This window comes from Zerene cesonia, unplaced genomic scaffold (assembly GCF_012273895.1).
Source record: "Zerene cesonia ecotype Mississippi unplaced genomic scaffold, Zerene_cesonia_1.1 Zces_u001, whole genome shotgun sequence".
In the NCBI taxonomy this organism is placed as follows: domain Eukaryota; kingdom Metazoa; phylum Arthropoda; class Insecta; order Lepidoptera; family Pieridae; genus Zerene; species Zerene cesonia.
The window spans coordinates 634,913-657,286 of NW_024045131.1; the positions used below are offsets into that span (position 1 = coordinate 634,913).

Below are 22,374 nucleotides of genomic sequence, written 5' to 3' on the forward strand. Positions count from 1 at the left end.
GCCTTTTATTGCTATAAAACTAGAAACAGAATACTTTAAACAGTACAAACTTTCATATTCCTCCAAAAATTGCTCTACACACGTAGCGTTTTTTTTGCAAATCGATCGAACCGCCTCGTCTGCAAACAGCCTTATCGTTTTGAGCACAGTTCGAATAGGACACAATATTATCATAATGAAAAGTGTATTTAATATTTTCAAATTAATGATGTCGGAATCACCCCGGGGGCCTTTGTTTTGCGAAAATTTTTATTTACAACTACCGCTCGCCCGCGGTTTCGCTTGCTTTCGTATGAATTACTGAATTGTTCATATTCATTGGTAAATAGATTTTATTAAAGTTAGTATATAGTTTGTATTTTGTCGTTATTTTTTATCTTAATTTTACAAAATCTTGCCTTTGTTTTAATGTATTTTTACTTTGCTCAACGGTTGCCTGGTAGATATGGCTGTTAACCAAAAGCCTGCCATGTATGCACTACTGCTAAATTGTTTTCTTATATCTATTTTGGATTTCTGTTATTTTGTTCAATAAAATAAAAAAGTAGCTAATGGTATGGTGTTTTTTATGTGTAAACTACTGAAGCAATTCGAATGAACTTTGTTTTGTAAATAGATGATGCCCTGATTAACATACAGGCTTACACATGTGGTATTGCTTCAACAATTGACCTAGCTTTGCCTGTGGTTTTGTCAACTTTAATTAATGAATATTGTGTTCTAATACATTCAGGTATATATTCGGCTATAATAAATCAAAATCAAATTCCGACACAATCGGTTCAGTAGTTTCCAATTGACATAGCAAATAACAACCCAACTCTCTCCAATCTACGCTTCACACATATTGTAAGTTGTAATCAATAAACAATAACTTGAAACACAATGTCAATATGGCGGCTCGATGGCCCTCGGGCGGCCCGCGCAAATTGGTTTTGGCGCGAACTGTCACCTGTCAGCTGTCAATGTCACTTGACGCGCGCCGTCATCGCGATGTGTTGTCTGTGGTGAGTTTCGTGATTGTTGATTGGCTGGTGCCTGTGAGTTTGCGCGGATGTTCTGGTTTCGAGTTATTGGTGTATGTGGATCGATAAGTTGTAAGTGGAAATTATCGAGGATTAGGACCGCATCTATTTCGGTTTACTCGTTTTGAAGATTCACCATACAAAATCGGTTCTGGGTGGACCGATTGGGAACCAGTTATAGGTCAATTAATATTTCCCTAGACTCACAATCGTCTATTAAACGTTGGTTTATAAATGTCCACTCGGTGTCGCATAACATATACATTGAAAGCAACACCTTATTCCGTTTTAGTAATGTTCAAAGTCTATTGTAATGCTCGTTTAAAACTCTGCATAATACACGCGTGGGCAGAGTTTTGCATCAGACAATTTTTGAGAGAAAACAGAAAAAAAAACGCAAAAGGACTTAACTGATATAACAACTCACAACCCAAAACTACTGGACCGATCGAGCTGAAATTCGGCGTGCAGATAACGACTCAGAGCAGATAATGTACCATTAAAATTTAGTTGGACCATACGGGCGAAGCTGCGGGCAACAGCTACTCCTACTAATCCTACTAATATTATAAATGCAAATGCGTTTGTAAGGATGGATATTTGTGTATGTGTATGTTTGTTAATCTTGCAATGAAATGTGGTACGTAGATAGCTGGACAACTGGAATAACACATAGGCAACTTTTTATCTCGTTATTCCTATTGGATACAGACTTACGCGGGTGAAACCGCAGGGCACAGCTAGTATTTCATAAGAAGCCTATCGGATTGTCGTAAAAGCATAGGTTTCTTGTAACTATCAAAAGGACAAAATTTACGCTCCACTAAGAAGATTATTGAATCAGAAATTTAAAAATATTTGACAGTTACCAGTTGGCTTCGCGCCAATTCCTTATCTGTGGTCGTAAAGTTTTCTAAAATCCAAAGATGGCGGGTCCCTTACGTGCCCATCTAGCTTCTAAGTTTAAAATGCCGTTGGATAAATTCTGGTTTTAGTGATTTTAATTATTTCAATGCAATTATTGAAACCAAATGGTATTAAACTAAATCCTTAGATATATAGGTTGTCAGTTCATGTATAGAAGTAGTTTTCGAATTAATGAAAGGCCATATCGTGCTTTATTTGTTACTAGCTGTTGCGTGCGGCTTCGCACACGTTATGTTCGGAATAGTTTAAATCTTAAATCACTCTATCTATTAAAAAACCCAACAAAATCCGTTGCGTAGTTTTAAAAGATTTAAGCATACATAGGGACAGAGAAAGCGACTTTATTTTATACTATTGAAGGTTTAACTTTAAATTAAATTATGTAAGTTAAGATTTTTTTATACAATTTCATGTAATAATTTAAAAATCAAACATTTATAACATAGTATTCTCTTGCGTTTGATTTTACGCGAGTATTATACATTTAGAAATTAAAGGCTTTTTAACGGATTTTAAACGCGATTTATTTACAGCGAGCGTGGTCAAACATCGAGTCAAACGTGGTCAAACATCGGTAATATAATGAATAAATCGAGTTTAAAATCCGTTAAAAACTCATTTATTTAACTAGACCTTTAAATCGTAATAATATTAACCACCAGTTCGGAAAGCTGTTTCCACAGAGAGCCGGCTGGAAACTGAAGCTCGTCCTAGATAAATCCTAAACAGACCTAACTCTTCCTCAGATATGGGAATCGAACCCATTCCTAGTCATCACGATTCACTAACCACTACACCACAGGTTCAAACTAACTTAACCCCGCCCCATAGTACCATTGAAAATATTTTTATTTTTCATAAAAACCTCGTAAGCACGCTTATAGCTTACTCGTCGTGCTGAAACCGTCTGAGAACGCTTCAGGCCTTCTGAGAGCGCGCCATTTTCTTTTTAACCGAATTCCAAAAATGGGGTGCACTTGATTGCAAGTGGGTGCAGTTTTTAAGTTGTTTCGGATGATATTTTCGAAAAATTTGTATTTATAAGAAATTTTATTTAAATACTGACATATTTCCTAGAAAATTGATTTTTTTTTTGTTAAACGCAATGTAATATTGGGTTTTTAATACACAAAGTGTTTTTTTTTTGTTGTTTTTGACAAGGAATTTGTTTGTTTGTTTAAATGGTTACCAGTAATTTTTACATAAATAAAGTATGAAGAAAATTAAATTAAATATCTGCTTACATAAACTTTCATACAGACTAGCGACCCGCCCCGGCGTCGCACGGGTGCAAATAATACTAGCTGACCCGGCAAACGCTGTTCTGCCTTACTCTTATCGTTTAGTGGTATGAAAAATAGATGTTAGCCGATTCTGAGACCTACCCAATTTGCTTACCAGATTTCAGAGGAATCGGTCAAGCCGTTTCGGAGGAGTATAGAGACTAACATTGACACGAGAATTTTATATATAAGACTAGCTGCGCCCCGCGGTTTCACCCGCGTAAGTCCGTATCCCGTAGGAATATCGGGATAAAAAATAGATGTTGGCCGATTCTCAGACCTACCCAATATGCTTACCAAATTTCAGAGGAATCGGTCAAGCCGTTTCGGAGGAGTATGGCAACGAAAACTGTGACACGAGAATTTTATATATAGATATATATATATATATATATATAGATATATACAAATTTATTCCTCTTGAATCACTCAATCTATTAAAAAAACCATTAAAATCTGTTGCGTAGTTTTAAAGGCACAGACAGACACACAGACGGCGGAAATCGACTTTGTTTTGTATGTAATGAAGATGCGAGTAAATCCGCGGGCCGTAGTTTGTTCCTTGCAATAATTCTATTTGTACATATTTTGCGTGGGTTTATAAAGTTAATAAATTTAAGGGTATCCTTCAAAATTCACTTTACGCTAAATCTTTATGGACTTGAAGAAAAATATCCGCCATAGTGGGGAACTAGTGATGTGAGTCATATGTTAGTATGCGATAGATTTTTATCGATAAGATATATTGTTGTAAAAAATATGCCGGTACGTAAATGAATGTCCTAATATAATATGGGAAAGTTAGTAAGGATGGTTGTATGTCTATGTGTATGTAGACAGCCAGACAGCTGGAATAATACATAGACAACTTTTTATCCCGATGTTCCTTCGGGATACAGACTTACACGAAACCACGGGGCGCAGCTAGTGACATCACAATTGTTTATCGAAATATGTGTTTTTTAATAACATATAGCCTACTAGCTGTAACCCGCGGCGTTGCTCGGGCGGTACCCGGGTGAAAAATAGCCTATGTGCTAATCCAGACTATAATCTATCTCTGAATGAAATATCGTTCATATACGATAAGCTGTTTTCGCGTGAAAGAGTACCAGAATGTGGTAGTCGAGCACGCTTCGGCACGAATTGGGCCAGCTCGCACCGGGAAAGTACCACACCCCCACAGAGGACCGGCGTGAAATAGCATTCTGCTGTGTTTCGTTCGGTGAGTGGGGGAGCCGGAGGCCCATCCTTTTCCTTCCCCTTCCCAGTCCTTTCCTTTATTCCTCTCGCCAATCCTTTCTTAATTCCTTCCCAATTTAAAGTCGGCAATCCATTTGTAGAGGCGTAAGGTCTGTAATCGACTTTACGCCTCTACAAATGTTCATGGGCGGTGGTAGCGCTTACCATCAGGCGTCCCACCAGCTCCATTGCCGACTGAACAAACAAACAAACAAACATCCATACTTACAAACTTTCGCGTTTATAGATCCAACAGTTACCGAGATTAGCGCGTGCAAATGACCAAGTCTCCTGCTTTATATGATCAGTACCTATATATAGATATCAAAATTACTATGTTCATATATTTAAAATATAAAATTTGTAATTTCTAACGTTTTCTTTCACAAACCTGTTATCCCTACTAGTATTATAAATGCGAAAGTAACTCTGTCTATCTGTCTGTTACGTTTTCACGCCTAAAACACTGAACCGATTTTGATAAAATTTGGTATGAAGATAGAACTGAACATAGGAAAGGACATAGGATACTTTTTATCGCGAAAAAAGGGTAGAAAGGGTTGAAAGAGGGGATGAAAGTTTGTATGAAAGTTCGTTATTGACAAACCGATTTTGATGAAACTTGGTATGAAGATGGAGCTAAACGTGGGAAAGAACAAACTATACCTTTCAATGGGAAGACAATACTCCTTACCATGTCGCGTGATTAAGCGAATTCTACACGGGCGAAGCCGCTGGCGAAAAGCTAGTTATTAATACGATTAAATAATAATATTTACAAAAAAATTCAAAATGAAGCATATACGATATGTTTCACACACAACTTTCAAACATGCACGAAGTCAAAGGTCAACGCTAGTCTCAGAAATAAGTTACGTGGAGTTATAATCGAATAAACACACGAACATAACTGATTTTATCACAAGTGTTACGCAACTAAGGGATAGTTATAATTGTTATTTGTTTTTTATCTCATAAAACAATAAAATACTTTTAATCACACTAATATTATAAATGTGAAAGTTTGTTTGTTTGTTTGTTTGTCCGTCAATCACGCTAAAACTACTGAACGGATTTTGATGAAATTCGGTATACAGATAGAGGGTATGAGCTGACTTGGGTGATAAGATAATTTTTATCCAGATTAAATGCTCCCTTGGGATCAAAACTGGAATCTTGATATCCGGGCGGAGACTGGACGAGCGTCTTGTATAAAATATAGAATGCAAAGCCGATCAAGCAGAAATTTGACATCCAGGTAGCCACTATGATCTAGGCATCGACTAGATAAGATTTTAACGAATTCTACGGCCAGGGGGATCAAATAGGGAATGAAAATTTATGTAGCCACGCAGGCGAAGCTGCGGGCAACAGCTAGTAATAAATAAGTTAATCAGCTTACAATTTACAAAAATTAATTTTATATTGTTTAAAGTTCTATTAATGGAACATAAGCATTTAACTTAAAACTTTCAGTCATTGAACACTTCTGAGTTATACTCACTTATAACTAACTAAAGTGGTACCTTAAACAATAAATTTCACTTGGACATTAATGACTTAATTAACTTCCCATTTTATTACTATCCAATAGGACAATCGAGTCGATAAAATTTTATCGACATTTGAGCACAACACTGGGGTACAGTGACAAGAAAAACGTCTTAATAACCCACCTGGGCGCCGCACTGTGCACTGTAGTGGGTTCGGAACTATTTGATACTTGAAAAATTAAGGAAAGAAAGAAAGGTAGTTAAAAAGATTCATCACTATCACTAAGTACAGTATAGTAACATAGTATAAAGCAAAGTCACTTCCCGCGTCTGTCCCTACGTATGTATGTATGCTTAGATCTTCAAAACTACGCAACGTATTTTGGTGGGGATTTTTAATAGAAAGATTGATTCAAGAGGAAGGTTTATATGTATAACATCTATTAAACTTCTCCGAAACTAACGCGTGCGAAGCCGCAGGCAAAAGCTAGTTTTAAATATATAAAAGAATATGATTTCGAATAAATTTTAATTGTGGGAGTCGAGCACGCTTCGGCACGAATTGGGCCAGCTCGCACCGGGCAAGTACCACACCCCCACAGAAAACTGGCGTGAAATAATAGCATGCTATTGTGTTTCGTACGGTGAGTGGGGGAGCCGGAGGCCTATTTCCTTCTCCTAGCTCTTCCCAGTCCATTCCTTTTTTCCATTCATCAGTCCTTTCCTTATCCCTTATTCCTTAAAAGCGGGCAGCGCACTTTTAGAGGTCTGAGCCTCTGCGAATGTTCATGGGCGGTGGTGATCGCTTACCATCAGGCGAACCACCAGCTCAGTTGCCCGCTATGACATTTTAAAAAAAATTAAGTATAAAACATAACACTCAAAATGAACGTGCTATGTATCATTGATAAATGATAACAGACTCAGATGGTTTTGTATTATCTCCTGAAGTGGGGATATGGGGTATGGGGCAGATGCATACATCTGTTTCTCGCATTGATTTTCCTTACAAGTTATTTGCTCTCGATTTGTAATTCCCAGCCTTCGGTGCCAGACCGGGTATCGAACCGGAGACTACGTTTACAACGTATTGGTCTTCTTGTTTCGGTTTAACTGTTGAACTGGTAAATGTTATAACTGTGATATGACGATGCAAAAGAGCTTCTATAAGAAGTCTAGTTGAATTAATAAATGTTTGAGTTTGAGTTGGAATTATAAGATTAGAATTACCAAGTAGAACGAAATACTCCTCTCCTGTAAGTAATTTCTCTCCGCAGGCGTGTTTGTTTGGAAGAAACCGCTATATAGCGATAGGACCACCCATTGTTCAAAGTCATAAGTAATAAGTTTAATGTTCATTGTAGTTTTATTGTAATTAAGTAAAATAATTATTCGTCTAGTTCCCAGAAAGATTATGTAAATAGAATCTTCGAGATAATTTCCAAATAATCGTTTTATCTTATACTAGCGGGCCGCCCCGGCTTCTCCCGTGGTACATATATAGCTTATAGCCTTCCTCAATAAATGGGCTATCTAACATTGAAAGAATTTTTCAAATCGGACCAGTAGTATTTGAGATAAGTGCGTTCAAACAAACAAACTCTTCAGCTTTATGATATTAGTAAAGATGATTTCTACAATAACATAAATAAAATAAATCTTATACCTTTAAACGAGCAATTCTTGTATATATATATAATTGGAATCTCGGAATCGGCTCCAACGATTTTCATGAAATTTAGTATACAGGGGGTTTCGGAGGCGATAAATCGATCTAGCTAGGAATCTTTTTTAGAAATTGTCATATTCGTGTTTTTTTTTCCTGACATCTATTGGTGAATAATAATACTATTTTGCTTCGTAGATAGCTGGACAACTGAAATAACACATAGGCACTTTTTATACCGATATTCCTACGGGATACGAACTTACGCGGGTGGAACCGCGGGTCACAGCTAGTTAAATTAAAACAATGAAAGTATCAAAACGCCCCAGCCGCTGTGTTCGCCCAGGTGTGTAACCAACAGACAATTTACAATAAATTATACGGATCCATTTTATATATATATATTTGTCTAATTTAGTGCTGAATGGAACTTTGCGTAAACAATCGGGGGACGAACCGGCCCCCGTGTGGGACACTTAAACCTCTACATAGTATAAAACTAAGTCGCTTCCTCTGCCCCTATGTCCCTATGTATGCTTCAATCTTTTAAACTACGCAACGGATTTTAATGGGTTTTTTTTTAAAGATAGAGTGATTATATACGTGTAATAACATCTGTTAAATTGATCCGAATTTAAGCGTGCGAAGCCGCGGGCAAAACCTAGTATCATGAAGTTAAGTTCTGTATAAGTATAATAAGTTATTTAAGTTAATAACTTATCATATTGTTCATATCAATTTCAGACTAATTTATTCCTAAATAGACAAATGTTAACAATAAGCTTATAATTTTTTTTTGGAATGAGATATTTAAATTCTTAGCATATTTTTAAAACTGTATAGGAAGGAGGCCTGAGTCTTTGTAGTGTGATCAAAATTATGATGATGATGATGATGATATTTCTATTCATCAATCCGGTGTTAATCAATACTTAATATCCAATTACGACAAAACAAATCACTTTAAATTTGAATTTCACACACACTAATGTGTGGTCCGGATAGGGTTGCCAACTTCGATTTTTTAATAAAATTATGAAACACTAGCTGCGCCCCGCGGTTTCACCCGCGTACGGACTTACGCGGGTGAAACTTGCCAGTTGTTCAGCTATCTACGTAACAAATTTCATTGCAATCGGTTCAATAGTTTTTTGCGTGAAAGAGCAACAAACACACACACACATCCTTACAAAATTTCGCATTTATAGTATTAGTAAGATAGAATAGGATTATTATACTAATATTATGAAGTTATTCCGTCTATCTATTATATTATTATTAAGCAACAGAATTAATCATGTCTAAAAATGTCACCTATATAACTATCACGGTGCATGATATACAGCCTTACATACTTTTATTGTGGTAGTCGAGCACGCTTCGGCACGAATTGGGCCAGCTCGCACCGGGGAAGTACCACACCCCCACAGAAAACCGGCGTGAAATAGTGGCATGCCACTGTGTTTCGTACGGTGAGTGGGGGAGCCGGAGGCCCGTTTCCTTTTCCTCACCCATCCCAGTCCATTCCTTCTTTCCAGTCGTTAATCCTTTCCTTTTCCCTTACCCCATAAAAGCGGGCAGCGCATTCACAGAGGTACTTACTACCTTTGCGAATGTTTATGGGCGGTGGTGATCGCTTACCATCAGGCGAACCACCAGCTCAGCTGCCCGCTATGTCATAAAAAAAAAAAAAAAAAAAAAAAAAAGCCTGATGCCGGACGGACGGACAGACAGACAGACAGATGCGATGTCTTAGTATCTTATTTAAAGTAAACCTGGGAGGAAAAGCGACTCGCCAACTAACTACAAATCCAACTCCTATAAATTCTATATAATTTGAACTCAATTCTAAAATGTATGTATACACCTAACTCGATAACTCAATGCCGCCAACCCTAACCCAGTCTAGATCGCAGACGCACACTCAATTACGCGTTAAATAATACAATTGCATGTGACAGACACAATTGCATAATGCGGTCCCACGTCGCTTTGTCTTGACAGGCCATATTCGCGATTATCTTTGCCAATATCACGCTAGGGCTGTCACTTTTTTTCCGGTTAGGGCTGCCAACGTCTAGATTTAAAAAAAAATGTATTTTTTTCGCAATTTACATTGATTGCATTGGTTTATGCTTTATCCAGCTAACAATGCATTCGGTTACAAGATGAAACCGGCCATCAGGTGACCCACCAGCTCCATTGCCGACTATGACATAAAAAAAAGACTTATAACCAGCTCCCGTGGCCCCTTCAGTAAAGCGTGGTGGAACACAGTGGGGTTTTATTAGGTGGGAATCCGACATAGAACCACGTCCTCCTCCCGCGGGCCGTGGGGATCTATGTAGGATTTCCCCATTATAAAAAAAGATTACACAAATAACTTAAATTAAATAAATGATGTAAGGCAGGATAAAAATGTACTTTTATATATGAATACTAGCCTTTTCCCGCAGTTCCTCACGCATTCGATTTGTACATCTTAAATCTTAACCATTCTCAAATCTATCTGAAGGTACAAACTTTATTTAAATCTGTTCAGTCTTTGATAAACACTATTCGTTGATAATTAATTAATCTGTTATATAATTTGATGATTTAATAGTACTTTTGAGAGAAGTCTGGATTAGCAGCTTAACTTTGAGTTTCAGTTAAATCTAAAGTTTCAGTGTGAGTAGCACTTAAGTTTAAGTTCTAGCTTAAGGCTGACTAAGATTTCATAATATTAATAGTAGGTGTTTCATTGTTTTGTTTACGCCAGCTTAATTCGTGCCGAAGTGCGCTCGACGCCTGTAGAAAAACGAGTTGTGGGAGTCGAGCATGCTTCGGCACGATTTGGGCCAGCTCGCACCGGGCAAGCACCCCACAGAAGACCGGCTTGAAATAGCATTCTACTGTGTTTCGTTCGGTGAGTGGGGGAGCCGGAGTTCTATAACCTCCTCCTAGCCCTTCCCAGTCCGTTCCTTTTTTCCATTCATCAATCCTTTCCTTATCCCTTATCCCTTAAAAGCGGGTAGCGCATTCTCAGAGGTCTGAGCTTCTGCTCTGTTCACGGGCGGTGGTGATCGCTTACCATCAGGCGAACCACCAGTTCAGTTGCCCGATATGACATAAAAAAAAATAACAAAAAAACCGGCAATAAAACCGTTAAACTACAATCGATGTTATGGGGTTATTCCACGATATCGACCATACGTAATGATGTTTGTTTGTCCACGAATGTTTTATAGATACAGATCTATGATTTGACAATCAAAGGAAAGCTTTGTGTGTTTATTTTGGTCTGTAGGTACCTATAATGGAGGTAGCATAGTGTGTCCGTCTGTCATGATATCACGCGTAAACTGAATAGACAAATTTGAATGAGATTTTTGAAAATTATGAACGATAGGCTATTTTTTTTTGTCACGAATGAAGCTTCATGTCATATCGATATTTATAATACATGTATAAAGCTGATGAGTTTGTTTGATCGCACCAATATCAGGAAATACTGTACCGATTTTAAAAAAACTTCCGCTGATTGATATGTACCTGATCCCCGAGTGCTATAGGCTATGTATTCACGGACGATGCCAGGTTGGAATGCTAGTAAATGTTATAGGATAAGAAAAAGTGATAAATCTAAGAAATTAAAATTCATCATTATCTATTCAGCCGTTCCTTATTTATAAACTTTATAACTCTGTTATACCTATATGCCGACATTTTTTTATTCAACGCATAAGCCGGTAACGTAATAAAAATATTCTTTACATATTTTCTAATTTCCCCCGACCCGCTAAGCCGATTTTGGTAATCCTCTAATCGCGTACAAACGGCGGGAAAACATGTACTGTTCGAGTTGAGGAATTATTTTCTTTGTCGAGTTTTTTATTGCGGATTTTTACTGCGTTTAAATAAAGCATTCTTACTCGTATGAATTATTATTTACTAGCTGTTCGCCCCGGTTTCACCCGTGGTACGTATATAGCCTATGTCACGTGTAATTGCAGCTTTATAATAGTGAAAGAATTTTTAAAATCGGTCCAGCCATTTTTATATACAGAATTTAGCAGCATCCGTAACTTAATCTCAATCTAAAAGTATTTATAAGAAGCTTAATAACTTAAGTATTAACTCGATTTTATCAGCTTCACCTGTATGTATGTATGTAACCGACTCCTTTAGACCCGATTCTGCCCCACTTCAAACGAACAGATTGAATTCAAACTCTGTACACTTATCGCGGATCGGTGACAATACAATAGTTTCATGAGTTTATCTTATTATCCTGATTAGGATCGCCGGGATTCAATAATTCCCTTACGTATACTCTGTATAAGAGCAAGTGAGAATTAAGTTCATTCTATCATTAGAGCGTGCTTTTTGAGTTTTTGTACTTTAATATATTAATCTTTCTTTTTTAATGAAATACCAAGTCTAACGATAGAAAAACAACAATTTAAAACACAAATTGCTAACCAATGAACCGTTAGCTAAATATAAAAACAATAAACTTAAAAAAATATGAAAAATTTTTCAATTACCAACCAATATGTAGCACTTTATAAAATGGAAAATTAATCACTTCACATTTGCTGGATTAATTTTGCACCTTATCGCTTCGAACATAAAGTCGAAATTCCGATAACAAGGCAGCGCGTATAGCCGTCTCTCTCGCACTCGTTGCGTGGCGGGCTGTGCGAGCGGGACGGATATAATGGCAAATGAGCGTCGTTTATTACTCATTCAAAATGAACTTCAATCATATTAGCCGCATACAGGACGGTGTTATGTAATACGTAATTAATTTTAAATTTGATTTTATTTAATCTTTTATATCAGTATGGAAATTATGTTTAAAAAAAACTAAAAATAATAAAATGATTTTAAAATCCCATTCCGAAGTCCGATCTCATACAGATTTTATACTGTATACACACATTGTTAATATAACTGATGTTTTAATTTTTTATTTTTTGTCATTTTTTTTTTCTATTTTGAAAGATGCATTTACAATGAAAACGTACCTCTGTGATATCAAGATATCATATTCTCATAAAACAACTCACAACGTGTATATTACAATTTTTGCCTGTCTATGTGTCTATCCAGCGGTTCACATCCGTGTGAGTCTCTCTGTCTGTTAATTGAATTAAAGAAAATATACACTAATCATAATCAGATAAGCTTTAACCGGTTTGAAATAAGTAGGTTTTTACATTTGTAGTTTCTTGTGTACTGCATTTTATCTGCATACAATATTAATTTAATAATACATATTATTATTAGATGATGTATCGTTATGTTTAAAAAAATTTACCAAATTTATTAGACATACTAAGGAAGTAATTTAAATATTAACTAGCTGTAACCCGCAGCGTCAATCAGATATCCGGGTAAAATGCAACCTATGTGGTAATCTAGACTATAATTCATTCCAGTACTCAAACGATACGATAAGCTCATTTCGCGTGAAAAAGAGACATACAAAGAGTAACAAACATCCATTCAACCGTCATTACAAACTCGCGTTAATAATATCACTTGTATATAACATACTAGCTGCGCCCCGCGGTTTCACCCGCGTAAGTCCGTATCCCGTAGGAATATCGGGATAAAAGTTTCCTATATGTCATTCCAGATGTCCAGCTGTCTACGTACCAAATTTCATTGCAATCCGTTCAGTAGTTTTTTCGTGAAAGAGCAACAAACACACACACATCCTTACAAACTTTCGCATTTATAATATTAGTAGGATAGGATAGGATATAATATATAATATAATTAGTATAGTGGGACTGAATAATATTGCCGTCTCACTCTTGCATAAGACATCAGAGAAGCAATTACGAATCTTTCGTCGCCCGTTCGGTCACATGATGTAATTATTTCATATAATAATAAATGAATGCTCATTATGAAATTTTAACTACATATTACTAATTTTTTTTTTTTTTATGTCATAGCGGACAACTGAGCTGATGGTTCGCCTGATGGTAAGCGATCACCACCGCCCATGAACATTCGCAAAGGCTGGGCCTCTGGGAATGCGCTGCCCGCTTTTTTGGGGTAAGGGAAAAGGAATGGCTTAACGACTGGAATGAAGGAATGGACTGCGACGGGTGAGGAAAAGGAAACGGGCCTCCGGCTCCCCCACTCACCGTACGAAACATAGTGGCATGCCACTATTTCACGCCGGTTTTCTGTGGGGGTGTGGTACTTCCCCGGTGCGAGCTGGCCCAATTCGTGCCGAAGCCTGCTCGACTCCCACAATAATACAAAATCGCATCCATTTTGTTTTTTTTTATTTTCTTATTATGTTATTGTGTAAGTTTTTACTTAATCGAAACATATCGATGAAGGTGAACAGATTTTGATGGAATTAAGCATAAAAAATAATGTACCAAATTTATTATTTAATCCAGATCGGGGCCTCCATAACGATTTTAATATTATTGAAGAATTTAAATGTTTGTTACACAATCACACCAAAAGTACTTAACCGATGTTGATAAAACTTTGCGGTGTTGTAGCTTATGCTTATGCGTCAGAATGACACAAAAATATTGGCGTTTACTTTTACTAAGCTATATATAAGTAGTTTACTAATAAACGTATTAAATTGAAATCTACCCCCATTTACAACGAACCCTAAGCTCATAATCACGGTTCATTGAACCCAACCAATCCAGGCATTCAGCTGGTCTAGATCTGATTTCTGAACCACCTGGTGTCTGACAATGCGCGGAAAACAATAGGTGTTATTACGTATGTATGTGTGTGGGGTGGGTCATAAGCGGAAGCGATTTCTGCTCTTTAAATTATACTTTACACTAATATTGTAAATGTGAAAGTTTGTTTGGATGTTTGTCCGTCAATCACGCTGAAACTACTGAACGGATTTCGATCAAATTCGCACACCATGTGCAGTTGGATCTCACTTAAAAGACAGTTTGTATTATTTCAATTACGATAAATGACTACACGAGTCGTGGCGTGCGGCTAGTATAAATCGCTACCAAATTCCTTGAATCTCATCGTGTCTAGATCAAAGACAGAGAGATAACAGGCGAGTGAAGCCACGGAGCTAGAGAAGATAAATGTCCTAACTTATTTATGTACAAAGAAGATTAATTTTATGTGCTGGCCAATGGGGAGGACCTCGTACTAAAAATCGATAAGTCGGAGGTTCGAGACCCGGCGAGCGTGGAGGAAATAAATTAATTATTCAATTTATCTGCGAATAACATCACCACTGCCCGAAACGGTGAAGGAAAACATCGTGAAGAAACCGGCATTTCCGAGAATCAAAAGTTCGACGACATGTGACATCTGCCAACCCGCACTTGGCCAGCGTGCTGGATTATGGCCTGAACCCTCATAGGAGGCCTGTTTCCCACTTAAGGGAACATACGGGCTGATGATGATGATGATGATGATGATGATGAATTTAATAAAATTAAAACTCACTCGCTTCTAAATCGAACCATCTCATTCATATTTTTCATAACACGTCAATTTTAAAATACCTAAGAACAATAAGCCTTTGTACTTAGGCACCAAAAAGGGACCTATATGCTAGCCCCATTGTTAATTGCTCTCAACAATAAACTAATGAATTTCAAACGATTTAACCGACAGCGAAGAGGGGCGTAATGAGTTTCACATGTGCGCTTCCGAACGGATGAATCGATTTGAGCGTGTTTTTTTGAAACGAAAGTCTTTGTCAGAATGGGAAATAGCTACGTTTGGTAGAATTAATCGTCATGTAACAAGTTTCATTAAAATTGGTTCAGTGATTTAGACATGAAAGTGTAACAAAGAGATTTTCATATTTATAATATTAATATGGACTTATACCAGCTATCTTCCGCACGCGGCTTTGCTCGCATAGTCAAAGGAATAGAGTTCTTGGAAATTAGGGGATAAAACAATCTTGTATCCTTTCTCGAACTCAAAACTGTCTTTGTACTAAATTTATTTCGAATGCCGTTTATTTCAAGGCCCGTTTCCTTTTCCTCACCCGTCCTAGTCCATTCCTTCTTTCCAGTCGTTAATCCTTTTCCCTTACCCCATAAAAGCGGGCAGCGCATTCACAGACGTACTACCTTTGCGAATGTTTATGGGCGGTGGTGATCGCTTACCATCAGGCGAACCACCAGCTCAGCTGCCCGCTATGACATAAGAAAAAAAATCAGACAGACGGACACCGAAAACTTAGTGGTTGGTAATGGGGTCCCGTTTTACTGTTTGAATACGGAACCCAAGAAAGACTATTTCAATAGTCTTCCTCGTAAAGAAATTTCCATAACACAGCCACAACATGTTTTGCTCGCATTGATTTCATTCAATTATATTTAGGATCGTAAACAACCTAGGTTTAAACAGGCTAGCATTCAAAATAGTCTAGGTGAAAAACAAGCTACCTACGTAAAATGTGAAGACACAAAGGAATCAATCGTCGATTAAAATCTAACGAAATCAACACATAAATGAGTAAAATTTAATTTTCATATACCTAGTTAAAATACGTTTAAATTTAAGGAAGAGCAGGTCAGGAGACACAGGCTTTTTCTTAAACTTATGCAACTCCTACTCCATATTTTGTAAAATTCTAAATGAAATAAACTGGTTTTATTTTATTTATTTATTTAAAATTGCTCAGTTGACGCCCACGAATGACAATCGAAGACGCTTTTATTAGTAAGGATTCAATTAAGCCTCCCGTCTCCTTCCAGGGGGCTGCACCTTCCCAGCCGAGTGGACTGGCAGCTGGTTCCAGTCGGGCATACCCCAGCTCATTGGCATCAACTCCACTCACATACAGATGAAAGGCGAGTGCTCGGAGACAGAGTCCTATGATAAATTCCTGCTGTATGATCGGTAAGTACATTGCGTATATATATATATATATATATATATATATATACTAGCTGCACCCGGCAAACGCTGTTCTGCCTTACTCTTATCAGTTAGGGGTGTGAAAAATAGATGTTAGCCGATTCTCAGACCTACCCAATATGCTTACCAAATTTCAGAGGAATCGGTCAAGCCGTTTAAAGGAAAGATTTGAGGCTGGAAAGAAGGAAAGGTAAGGGTGGGGTAAGGAAACGGAAAGCTCCCCCAGCTGGTTCACTGAGTTGGCCCAAATCGTGCCGAAGGGTGACTCGACATTTTAGAATCGAGTCTTTTTCTCTATTATATATATTAAAAAGTGAAGTCCCGTGTCCCCGAGTGGGGTATGGGGCAGATGATGTACATCTGTTTCACTGATCGATTTTCTTTACGGACAAGTAGGTGATCAGCCTTTTGTGTCCTGCCAGACCGAGACATTTTTTTTTGTGCGTCCCCACCGGTTATTGAACCCAGAACACCTCGGTTTCACGCTCACGCGTTAACCACTGTACCAAGGAGGCGGTTTTATGTATATTATCTGATAGTGAATAAAAGTCAATTACACTAAATATTGGAATCGATCCAGCAATTCCCAAGGTGCAAATAGAAATAACATGCAAATTTTCGTGAGTCTTTAAACATTTAGTATTATACTTTGTCACACCTAAGTTTACTAGCCTTACATTAGAAGAATCATTATTCATTTATTCATTCATTATTTCCAGGAGCTACGACTGCTACAGGTGTATGGTGATTCACGAGAAACACAAATATGTGCTGCAATATAAAGAAAGTAAGTAAGAAATCCTAAATCGCGATATTAAAGTTTTTTCGACATAACTATAATAGGATATATCTAATTAATGGTTCGAACCCTTCACAATTCCTTTCTGATTAATCCAAACAAAAGCACATAAAACTGAAAGAGTAGAAGAAATTCGATTACTGTGGCGGGATCACGGGTGGCTGAGACGCTAGGCGTTGCTACGGTTTGGCATAAAGACGCGGGTCCGAATCCTGCATCGTGATTTCTATTCTTTCAAAATTTCTCATTTCTAATCCAAACATTTTAAACTTCAAACATGTTAGCTATATGTTTGTCCAGACAGACCGACATGCTCAGACATTACATCAAACGCCTACATGCAACGCTCTAAAAACAAAAGACCCTTCCAGCCCCCTTCATTCATGCGTCAGCCCTAGTCAAGGCACGTGATCTCCGTCAAGAGTCACCCCTTGACCATGTCGTTACCAGACTGAACCTTCAGTTCACCCCCGCGTCCGTGTTACCATGTAGCCCGTAGCGAGAACCAATTATGGCCAGCATATCTAACATATCTCTGTCTACCAGCGTTTTGCAGTCTCAAGGACTCCCTGTCGTCCATCTGCGATGAAATAAGTGGTGATGCACCACTCTATTCCATGTTTCGGAAGGAGCCGAGTCCGACGCCGCAGCCCTGCCCCTTCCACCCGGCGCCCTTCACTTTCACGTATAATAGGTGAGTTAATCCTACAATAATCTTACGATAATCCTACATGATATAAATGATAAAGGTTATCAATGAACGTGTGGTATTTTATGTTTCTACTTACGTGAATATGAAAACAAATGCTGCAAAATCTTCTTATGGTATTATCGTAAATTCACATTTATCCTACTTGTTATAAATAAAGGTTATCGAGCGACATACAGACTGGTGATAGACAGACATACAAACAACCAGACAGAGAGCGATGCTTAGTAGGGTTTAGTTTTAAATAGAGAACGTGTTGGTCGTAGGGTAATATGTAGTAGACTATAATATATGAAAGCGATCATTAAAATAAATGTGAAATTAGCCCCATACCCCACAACGGGACACCAATTTCATAAGTTCTTTGTTCAGCGTAGCTGCAGAAACAAACACACGCAGACATAGTATAAAACTTACCTTTTTCTGTTCAGTATTTCAAAGGGTACAAAGAAGCCAGTACACGGGTGGCGAGCCAATAAAATTCAAATTCACCGAATGAATATTCGAGTGGATAAAGGTTGTTTCCACGGAGCGAGCACGGAACACCCTCTATATTTGTTTTTAAGTTTGTTTTAGAAAGCGGCAACTAATTTAAATATGTGATGTTTTTATGTATGTCGCTGTAAGAATGTAAAAACCGTTAGATTATAATCTGGCTCGAGAAATTACAAACTGTCGAAAATTATGTTGTAACATTTGCATCATCGCAGTGATGTATTACTAGCTTTTACCCGCGGCTTCGCACGCGTTAAATTCGGTAGTTTAATAGATGTTGTTATTCATATAAACCTTTCGATTGAATTACTCTATCTGTTAAATAAACACCATTAAAATTCGTTTCGTAGTTGTAAAGATCTAAGCATGCATACATGAGGTAAGTAACGTCCATAGGGTAGTAAAGTCCCGTATCCCCTAGTGGGGTATAGGGCGGATGATGTACCATCTGTTTCACTGATCGATTTTCTTTATGGACAGGTAGGTGTTCAGCGTTGTGTCCTGTCAGATCAAAACATTTCTTCTTGTGCATCCCCACCGGTAATCGAACCCAGGACCCCTCTATTATACTACGTAGTGACTGAAATGATTTTCTCATAATTCCAGAGGCACCGGCGATTGCACCTATCCACCGTCTCGCGCAGAATCCTGTACAGATGACTCCCGACTTCTGCTCAGATACATGGCGTGTCCAGACGTACCTGGCACCGAGAGCAATGGTGAGTCTAGATCCATGATTATCAAGCATACATTCATCTATTCGCTTCATCATCATCATCATCATCCGTTCATATTTATTCCAATTGCAGGGACACAGGCCTCCTATTAGGGTTCAGGCCATACTTATCGATTTTAAGTCTTTCACCTCTGAGTCACTTGCCTTTTTAGTAGCAAGTATGTTCAAATATATATAATTACTTTCAGTGGAAGAGCTCGTCTGCTTGGCGACATGGAAGGAAGGTTCCACACGCTACCTGGTCGGGCAGATATCTCAGGTCCAAAGAAGGAATTCCATAGCATCTGACGAGGATACATATAGGTGAGTTATATTCACAATATCTGGCATCTGAGCTGGTGGTTTCCGATTGTAAGCGATCACCACCGCCCGTGAACATTCGCAGAGGTAGTGCTTTTAAGAGGAAAAGTATAGACGGTGGAAAGGATTGACGGTGAGAATAAAGGAATTAACTGGGAAGGGATGTTCATAACAGTGTACAAGCCATGTAGATTAAGTTACAATTTTCCCCAAATCGGGCGAAAAGCTTTAAAGAGGTAAGGTATAAGGGAAGGAATGAACTAGAAAGGGCGAGGAAAGGAATACACTTAAAGCAAGCATAGCGCGCGCCAATACAATTCATTTAATCATCCCGGGGCTTCCCCCACACAGTTCTCTTGGAGTTTCCGGGACAAAAAAACATCCTATCTCCTTTCTCGAGTTTCCAACTTAAAATGTACCGAATTTCATCCAAATCACTTCAGTCGCATAGGCGTGACGAAGAAACAGAGTTACTTTCGGATTTATATGTTCTTATTATAAAGCTAAAGAATTTCTTTGTTTGCTTGGTTAAACGCGCTAATCTCAGGAACTACTTGTCCGATTTGGAAACTTCTTTCAGTGTTGGATAGACCATTTCTTAAGGAAGGCTTTATACTATACAACAAGAGGTACTACGTGGGTAAAACCGCGAGGCACAGCTAGTTTACAATATTAGTCGGTAATATATTCACGACATTATTCATTAATTCATTCGTTTCTTCATCAACCACAGGTGCTTCATCTACAAGGGGCAGCACAGCGACAAAAGTATGTCATACATTATTGCGCAGTCGGGTGACGCCACGTGCAACGGTCTGTCCTCACCCACCGACGGCAGCCGTACCATGAAACTCACAACTAGTATGTACCACTTAGTGTGCTAACTTAACCGACTGCGCGAAAGGGCAGTGCGAGATTTTGATTTGTAGTGATAAAGAAAATAAAAAATTTAAAAAAATAATTTTTTTTTTTAATTTTACTGGCTGCACGTCAAGGCTCCGTCCGAGTCATTTATCGTAATTTAAATGATATAATCTATCACATCTTTTAAAGTGGATCAAACTGCACACGGTGTGCAGATTTTATTGAAATCGGTTGAGTAGTTTAGTAGTCCAACGCGGACAAACAATGTGACATGTCATTTATATATAATAAAACTTTATTGTGAATGTTTTGGAAATTTGGTTTGTGACCAATTTTTCTACACACCCCTTACTTATTTGTTTGGTAAATATAGTCTCGCGAGTCCGACTCGCACTTGACCATTTATTTGGTTACGTTTATACTAATATTATAAAACTGAAGAGTTTGTTTGAATGCACTAATCTCAGGAACTACTAGTCTGTTTTGAAATATCTCTGAGTGCTAGATAGCCCATTTATTAAGGAAGCCTATAGGCTACATATGTAACGGGCGAAGCCGGGGCGGACCGCTAGTACTATATACAAAGCTTTTTCATAAAAGATAGATCTGTACAAGCTTAACATCTTTCATCACCTTCTCCATCTCGCAGGTGATGATGAGCACAACCGCTGCCACTTCCCCAGCTGGATTGTGGAGCATCACAAATGGTTCAGCCTCGATCACACGCACCAGTACCACTTTACCACCAAGAACGCCACTTTGAAGGTATGTACCAGCATAGTGCCTAGAATGCGTGTCTTATTATCACGCTTTTATCAGCCTGTATGTTTGTATGTAACCGACTCCGTTTGACCCGAATCTGACCCACTTCAAACAGACAGATTGAATTTAAACTCTGTACACTTATCGCGGATCGGTGACAATACAATAGTTTCATGAATTTATCTTATTATCCTGATTAGGATCGCCGGGATTCAATAATTTCCTTACGTATACTCTGTATAAGAGCAAGTGAGACCATTTACTTGATTTTATCATTAAAACGATATCATCTATGTATAAACTAAATAGCTTTTGCCCGCGGCTTCGCAAGCGTTAATTCGAATTAGTTTAATAGATGTTATTATACATAGAAAACAACTTTGTTTTATACTATGTAGTGATGAATTTCTATTTCCCTTGGTCACGCAATCGCGTGAACGGCTGGACCGATTTCAAGAATTCATCACCATTAGAAATCTGCAATAACACATAGTGACATAGGCTATATATGTACCACGGGTGAAGCCGGAGCGAACAGCTAGTCTGCTATAATCTTCATATTACAGATAATGAATACGGATGGTTCCTATGAGGAGAAGAGGTTGGTGTGTCACTCCATCCTGGAGCAGAAGGACAAGAAACACATCACGCTGGTCGCACACGTCACCAGGGGGTGGTAAGTGGACCCCACGATCCCATATGCGTCCCATCTGATGTATGTGAGAAATTACAGAACATCAACTGGTAGTCATAAACTAATTCGGAGTTGTTTAATAGATGTGTAGATGTAAACCTTCCTCTTGAATCCTTCTTATCTATTAAAAGACCCTATCAAAATCAGTTTTAAATATGTTAGCATACATACATAGGGACAGACGTGAGAAGCGACTTTGCTTTGAATTGGAAAGAGATTAAGAAAGGATGGACGTGAGGAATAAAGGAAAGGACTGCGAAGGGTAAGGAAAAGATATGGGCCTCCGGCGCCGACTCACCGAAGGGAACACAGTAGCATGCTACTATTTCACGCCGGTCTTCTGTGGGGGTGTGGTACTTCCCCGGTATAACCTGGTCCAGTTCGTGCCGAATCGTACTCCGCTTCCATACATCAACTATTATTTCACACCGGTCTTATGTAGGGGTGTGATAATTCCTCTGTGCGAGCCTGCCCAATTTGTGCCGAATCGTGC

At 38.2% G+C, this 22,374-nt stretch overlaps 1 protein-coding gene across 1 annotated transcript in view; it reads left to right on the forward strand.

The window, feature by feature from the left end:
- LOC119838063 overlaps positions 1 to 22,374 on the forward strand; it is a 107,601-nt gene that overhangs the window by 78,733 nt on the left and 6,494 nt on the right. The window contains exons 3-10 of the mRNA XM_038363871.1: positions 16,360 to 16,504; positions 17,242 to 17,309; positions 17,868 to 18,015; positions 19,132 to 19,244; positions 19,450 to 19,564; positions 20,295 to 20,422; positions 21,075 to 21,190; positions 21,754 to 21,863. Coding sequence (XP_038219799.1) covers positions 16,360 to 16,504; positions 17,242 to 17,309; positions 17,868 to 18,015; positions 19,132 to 19,244; positions 19,450 to 19,564; positions 20,295 to 20,422; positions 21,075 to 21,190; positions 21,754 to 21,863 — 943 coding nt within the window. The remainder of the gene's footprint in view (positions 1 to 16,359; positions 16,505 to 17,241; positions 17,310 to 17,867; positions 18,016 to 19,131; positions 19,245 to 19,449; positions 19,565 to 20,294; positions 20,423 to 21,074; positions 21,191 to 21,753; positions 21,864 to 22,374) is intronic.